At 48.9% G+C, this 7,508-nt stretch overlaps 1 protein-coding gene across 1 annotated transcript in view; it reads left to right on the top strand.

Annotated features, from left to right (window-relative positions):
- Window positions 1-7,136, top strand: part of LOC125300996 (tyrosine-protein kinase ZAP-70) — a 21,464-nt gene extending 14,328 nt beyond the window's left edge. Inside the window, exons 9-13 of the mRNA XM_048253224.1 lie at window positions 798-1,004; window positions 2,692-2,884; window positions 5,109-5,249; window positions 5,866-5,978; window positions 6,887-7,136. Of these exons, the coding sequence (XP_048109181.1) occupies window positions 798-1,004; window positions 2,692-2,884; window positions 5,109-5,249; window positions 5,866-5,978; window positions 6,887-7,019 (787 nt within the window). The 3' untranslated portion in view covers window positions 7,020-7,136. The remainder of the gene's footprint in view (window positions 1-797; window positions 1,005-2,691; window positions 2,885-5,108; window positions 5,250-5,865; window positions 5,979-6,886) is intronic.
- Window positions 7,137-7,508: the final 372 nt, after the last annotated feature.

Here is a 7,508-nt window from a genome sequence, read left to right as displayed (position 1 = left end):
AACACGTCTGACACTAGTCAGACTAAATAAAGCACATACCTGTGATGGATTTGGAGCATTGGCATGGACGGCCATAGGATGTGTTGAATTCACAATGATGGGGATAAGTGTGTGTGTGTGTGTGTGTGTGTGATGTGTGTATGGTCAGTTTAAGGCACTTAGAGTATCAGACCAATGAAATCATTTACAGATGTTCTGGGCTGTAAGCAGTCTGTATATATTATACACATAAACACACTGATCTTTCAATGCCATGTTATGTATTCAAGACTTCCAAATCAAACCAAGATCCATGCACAGCCTGGTTAGGTGCAGATAGATTGCAGGAACAAACTTAAATAGCAAAAATAAGATCGCACACTGTAGACCTTTGCTCCATTTTATTCAGAGCGAACAACGCGTTTCGCATACAGTATGTATGCATACAGTTAAATATACAGTACATGCGAAATGCGCTGAATAAAATCAAGTAAAAGTCAACAGTGTGTGGTATTGCGTTCTTATTTTTGGTATTCAAGACTTATTTGAATATGTAAAACACCCTACCTGTGTGATATCAGATTCAGAAGAGACGGATCAAATAGCAGCCTATAACGCGCCTACTGAACCCTCAGTGGAACCTTAGTAAGATGACACGCTTTTGTTCTACTGAAACCTCAGTGGAACCTTAGTAAGATGACACGCTTTTGTTCTACTGACGCCTCAGTGAAACCTTAGTAAGATGACACGCTTTTGTTCTACTGAACCCTCAGTGGAACCTTAGTAAGATGACACACTTTTGTTCCACTGCACACCAGGAAGCACGTGGACGTGGCCATCAAGGTTCTGAAGAGTGAGAACGAGAAGGGTGTGAAGGACGAGATGATGCGTGAGGCGGAGATCATGCACCAGCTGGACAACCCCTACATCGTGCGCATGATCGGCCTGTGCGAAGCCGAGTCCCTCATGCTGGTCATGGAGATGGCGCCGGCCGGCCCACTCAACAAGTTCCTCTCCAGCAAGAAGTAGGTCTCCACATGCAACACAGCAGATCACTCATTCATATCACGCTACAACAAGTTCCTCTCCAGCAGGAAGTAGGTCTCCACAGCACACGCAACACACGCTACAAGATCCTCTCCAGCAGGAAGTAGGTCTCCACAGCACACAGCGCACACATGCAACACAGCAGATCACTCATTCATATCACGCTACAACAAGATCCTCTCCAGCAGGAAGTAGGTCTCCACATGCAACACAGCAGATCACTCATTCATATCACGCTACAACAAGATCCTCTCCAGCAGGAAGTAGGTCTCCACATGCAACACAGCAGATCACTCATTCATATCACGCTACAACAAGATCCTCTCCAGCAGGAAGTAGGTCTCCACATGCAACACAGTGTGCACAGGCAACACAGCAGATCATTCTGGCTAAATGCCCAACCGGGCTCACTCAATCTGGCCCCCTAATCATCCCCCAGTGTGATTGGCTCACTCAATCTGGCCCCCTAATCATCCCCCAGTCTAATTGGCTCATTCACTCCATCACTCTCCACCTCAAGCTGGTGTGTGGTGAGCGTTCTGGCACATATTGGCTGCTATGCATCACCTGGGTGGGTGCTACACATAAGTGGTTAGTGAGGTTCCCCCTTCCATGTGAAGCGCTTTGAGTGTCTAGAAAAGCGCTGTAGAAATGTAACGTGTTGTTGTTGTTGATGATGAAAAGCGCTATATAAATGTAAAGTGTTGTTGTTATTGTTATCATTCATTCAATACTTACTTTATATGCTTTTCTCTCACTACACACACAAGCAACTCAGCTCATTCATTCACCCATCAACTCAGCTCATTCATACATCTCCTCTCATGAGTCCGTACACAACAGGAACTTCTCATTCTTATTCCACATCCTTAACCCACACGCACGCATCGTAATTCCCAACCCATTCTTCTCCAGGCACCAAGTGATACCTGTCTGTCGTTAGGCTCTTTGTTCAGTCACTGAGGATCCTGTTTAATTCATTCAAGCCATGATATATACAGTCTTGTTTGTGTGGGTGATAAAGAAAGTCACTAGATCTGCACCAAAACTACACTGAGTACACTAGACCCTGCCATTGCCCCCCTAACTGCCTCTCCCCAGCCGTCATCCCGTTGTTGCCCCCCTAACTGCCCCCTCCCCAGCCGTAACCCTGCTGTTGCCCCATTGCCCCCTCCCCAGCCATTGCCCTCCAAACTGCCCTCTTCCAGCCATTGCCCCTCCCTTAGGCCAGAACCCTGGCTGCTGCCACTATTGCCCCTCCCCCTCTAGCTATAACTCCCTGTTGCCACTCATTGCCCCTCCCCAGTCAGGAACCCCTGCTGCTGGCTATTATTGCCCCTCCCAGCCAGAACCCCCTGTTGTTGCCCCATTGCCCCCCTCCCCCCCAGAACCCTGCTGTTATACTATTGTTCCCCCCTCCCTAGTCAGACCCTGCTGGCCATTGCCCCCTCCCCAGCCAGAATCCCTGTTGTTGTTCCCCATTGCCCTCCCCAGCAGAAACCCTGTTGTTGCCATCATTGCTGTCTCCCCTGCTGTTGCCCCATCGCCCCTCTCCCCAGCCGTCAGACCCCCCTGTTGCCCCATTGCCCCCCCTCCCCAGTCAGAACCCCTGCTGTTGCCACTATTGCCCCCTCCCCAGCCGTAACCCTGCCGTTGCCCCCTCAGGGATCAGGTGTCGGTGGAGAACGTGGTGGAGCTGATGCACCAGGTGTCCCTGGGGATGCTCTACCTGGAGCAGAAGAACTTCGTCCACAGAGACCTGGCCGCCCGGAACGTGCTGCTCGTCAACCAGCACTACGCCAAGATCAGCGACTTCGGCCTGTCCAAGGCCTTAGGGGCAGACGACAACTATTACAAGGTTGGACTTTCTCCTAAATAAAATACAAAATACATTTCTGCCGACTGCTTACATTACACTGGAATACATGACAGTTTATTTACATAACTAATCTATCTATCTATATTTGCATATCTTATCTAAAATTCAAAAAGGAATACTTTTACGGTTTGTCTCCAAATCTAATGGTTAAGCCAGACCTGAAGATGGGTGGAGGTTTGCGTTTATTTTTAGAAGCAGCTGTTGCCCCATTGCCCCTCCCCAGCCGTAACCCTGCTGTTGCCACTATTGCCCCTCCCAGCCGTAACCCTGCTGTTGCCCCATTGCCCCTCCCAGCCGTAACCCTGCTGTTGCCCCATTGCCCCTCCCAGCCGTAACCCTGCTGTTGCCACTATTGCCCCTCCCAGCCGTAACCCTGCTGTTGCCACTATTGCCCCTCCCAGCCGTAACCCTGCTGTTGCCACTATTGCCCCTCCCAGCCGTAACCTGCTGTTGCCACTATTGCCCCTCCCAGCCGTAACCCTGCTGTTGCCACTATTGCCCCTCCCAGCCGTAACCCTGCTGTTGCCACTATTGCCCCTCCCAGCCGTAACCCTGCCGTTGCCACTATTGCCCCTCCCAGCCGTAACCCTGCTGTTGCCACTATTGCCCCTCCCAGCCGTAACCCTGCTGTTGCCACTATTGCCCCTCCCAGCCGTAACCCTGCTGTTGCCACTATTGCCCCTCCCAGCCGTAACCCTGCTGTTGCCACTATTGCCCCTCCCAGCCGTAACCCTGCTGTTGCCACTATTGCCCCTCCCAGCCGTAACCCTGCTGTTGCCACTATTGCCCCTCCCAGCCGTAACCCTGCTGTTGCCACTATTGCCCCTCCCAGCCGTAACCCTGCTGTTGCCACTATTGCCCCTCCCAGCCGTAACCTGCTGTTGCCACTATTGCCCCTCCCAGCCGTAACCCTGCTGTTGCCACTATTGCCCCTCCCAGCCGTAACCCTGCTGTTGCCACTATTGCCCCTCCCAGCCGTAACCCTGCTGTTGCCACTATTGCCCCTCCCAGCCGTAACCCTGCTGTTGCCACTATTGCCCCTCCCCAGCCGTAACCCTGCTGTTGCCACTATTGCCCCTCCCAGCCGTAACCCTGCTGTTGCCACTATTGCCCCTCCCAGCCGTAACCCTGCTGTTGCCACTATTGCCCCTCCCAGCCGTAACCCTGCTGTTGCCACTATTGCCCCTCCCAGCCGTAACCCTGCTGTTGCCCCATTGCCCCTCCCCAGCCGTAACCCTGCTGTTGCCCCATTGCCCCTCCCAGCCGTAACCCTGCTGTTGCCCCATTGCCCCTCCCAGCCGTAACCCTGCTGTTGCCCCATTGCCCCTCCCAGCCGTAACCTGCTGTTGCCACTATTGCCCCTCCCAGCCGTAACCTGCTGTTGCCACTATTGCCCCTCCCAGCCGTAACCCTGCTGTTGCCACTATTGCCCCTCCCAGCCGTAACCCTGCTGTTGCCCCATTGCCCCTCCCCAGCCGTAACCCTGCCGTTGCCACTATTGCCCCCTCCCCAGCCGTAACCCTGCTGTTGCCCCATTGCCCCTCCCAGCCGTAACCCTGCTGTTGCCACTATTGCCCCTCCCAGCCGTAACCCTGCTGTTGCCCCATTGCCCCTCCCAGCCGTAACCTGCTGTTGCCACTATTGCCCCTCCCAGCCGTAACCCTGCTGTTGCCACTATTGCCCCTCCCAGCCGTAACCCTGCTGTTGCCACTATTGCCAGCTCAGAGCCTGCTTGTGGTTTGGGTGAAGTGGCGGCATGATGAGCAGGGTGAACTGCTCCCTAAAGCCTGGGTGTGGGCGTGTGGCACAGAGACGCCATGCTGTGGGCACACGCTGCTGTGGGCACACGCTGCTGTGGGCACAGAGACGCCATGCTGTGGGCACACGCTGCTGTGGGCACACGCTGCTGCTAGGCACAGGGGTAGCTCAGCTTGTCCAAAGGGAAATTTCCAAGACTTTCCATGACTTCTCCCTCAGCTCTCTCAAACCATCTGTGAGTCCCTGTGAACTTGTGTGTAGAGGATTATTTATCTTAAATCCACCCGTTATATATGTTCAAAGGACAATTCTACAATTAGATACCAATACATTTTACACAGACCTGGATGTCCATAGTATAGACCTATAGACCTAAAAGCGGCATTTAGCATTTAGCTGCACAACAGCGTGTAGTGGTTCATTTAATCTGCTGTCTCCCACCCAGGCCCGCTCGGCAGGGAAGTGGCCACTGAAATGGTACGCCCCGGAGTGCATCTGCTTCCACAAGTTCTCCAGCAAAAGTGACGTGTGGAGCTTCGGGGTGACCATGTGGGAGGCCTTCTCGTTCGGAGGGAAGCCTTATAAGGTACTAGCACCGCTGCATCCACCATGACCTCTGACCCCGCCTGCTGCCCAACGCTATGCTACTTCAACTTCAGTTAGCGGATTCAAATCTGCTCTTTAGTTGGGTGGTCGGTTTATAAAGGGACAAAATGCAAAGATCACACTTGAAAACTCTTACTGACATCTGGTATAGAAAGTTATAGGAGTTTCAGTCCCAGATATTACACACACTGATCACACACCTGTGTTTCCTTAAAGGACCTCCTTTGGGAAAATACCTGTGTTTCCTCAAAGGACTTCCTTTGGGAAAATTGTCTGTTAAATACCTAGATGCAGAAACATATTTGGATATTTGAGCAAATGGACTATGTGTGTACATGGACATCACATTTATTTACTTTTATGTATGTGCTACTTCTACAAAGACAATTTTAGCCCCAGGCCAGACCCATTAGAGTTCCCAGGTACTGAGCACACACCCTTAGTGTGCTCAGAATTCTGCTCTATGAGTCAGCCCCATTTTATTCAGCCACCAGAACCATCATTTTGCCCAACATGTCAAGGGAAAAACCGGTCACAAATGATTCTGGACACTGTATGTTTATTTTTGACTGAACATGTTTATTTTAAATGTGTAGAAAATGAAAGGCCCGGAGGTGATCAGTTTTATTGCAAGTGGCACTCGAATGGACAATCCAGCAGGATGCCCTGACGTAATGTACAAGGTTATGCTGGACTGCTGGACGTACAAGTATGAGAACATCTCCCCTTTACCACACACTGTACTGCATATGAGAACCCTTTACTACATACTGCATATGAGAACATCAGACCCCTTTACTACATACTGCATATGAGAACATCTCCCCTTTACTACATACTGCATATGAGAACCCTTTACTACATACTGCATATGAGAACATCTCCTCTTTACTACATACTGCATATGAGAACCCTTTACTACATACTGCATATGAGAACCCTTTACTACATACTGCATATGAGAACATCTCCCCTTTACTACATACTGCATATGAGAACCCTTTACTACATACTGCATATGAGAACATCTCCCCTTTACTACACACTGTACTGCATATGAGAACCCTTTACTACATACTGCATATGAGAACATCTCCCCTTTACTACATACTGCATATGAGAACATCTCCCCTTTACTACATACTGCATATGAGAACCCTTTACTACATACTGCATATGAGAACATCTCCTCTTTACTACATACTGCATATGAGAACCCTTTACTACATACTGCATATGAGAACCCTTTACTACATACTGCAAATGAGAACATCTCACCTTTACTACATACTGCATATGAGAACCTTTACTGCATACTGCATATGAGAACCCTTTACTACATACTGCATATGAGAACATCAGACCCCTTTACTACATACTGCATATGAGAACCCTTTACTACATACTGCATATTTACTTCATACTGCATATGACAACATCTCCCCTTTACTACACACTGTATATGTATATGCATATACACTTATTATATGACTGATCAATGAATTAATGTCAAAATACAAATACATACTATATATGCATTAAGAAATTATCTCTTTTCCCCTGCTCTCTCTCTCTGTTCTCTCTCTGTGTGTGTGTGTGTGTGTGTGTGTGTCTCAGACATGAGGAAAGGCCGTGCTTTGCCAAGGTGGAGGAGCGCATGCGGCTCTACTACTATTCCATTTCTAATAAGAATCCTCTGGATGCCCAGCTTGAAGAGAACACGAGCCTGGCACCTAGCACTGACCTCTGAACTATGTGCCATGGCAACCTGTAGCACTGTTATGTTATGTAGCCAATGCCAGCTAGCAAACCATTTACTGATCTGAGCCTGAAGCCATGTTCTCATTAAATGCTTGGTTTAATTGTGCTTTTTACAGCTCATGAATTGTGTTTCTTGCTTGGTAGGCACTAAAACAAAGTAAAAGGTTGGCACATGTTTGCTTTTCAAATAATACTGTTTTACTGAATTAAGGAAAACATTTTACAATAGGCATGGCAGGGCAAGTTTATTTATATAGTGCATTTCATACACAGGGGTAACCCAATGTACTTTACATAAACAAAAAGCAAAGATTGTTACTGACCTACTGTTTTTCCTGACTTCCTGTTCTCTGTATCGTGTTTCCAAGCAGAATAGTTATTTCATACATTCCTTTTTTCTCACTGTATTCAGTAGCCATGCTTGTATGAGTTCATGTGCTTATTTAAAAATATGAAAATAAAATTAGGTGAAAACATG

The sequence above is a fragment of the Alosa alosa genome, chromosome 9 (genome assembly GCF_017589495.1).
Source record: "Alosa alosa isolate M-15738 ecotype Scorff River chromosome 9, AALO_Geno_1.1, whole genome shotgun sequence".
NCBI lineage: Eukaryota > Metazoa > Chordata > Actinopteri > Clupeiformes > Clupeidae > Alosa > Alosa alosa.
Note: the sequence above shows the minus strand (reverse complement) of the source record. Positions and strands in the feature narration are given on the sequence as shown.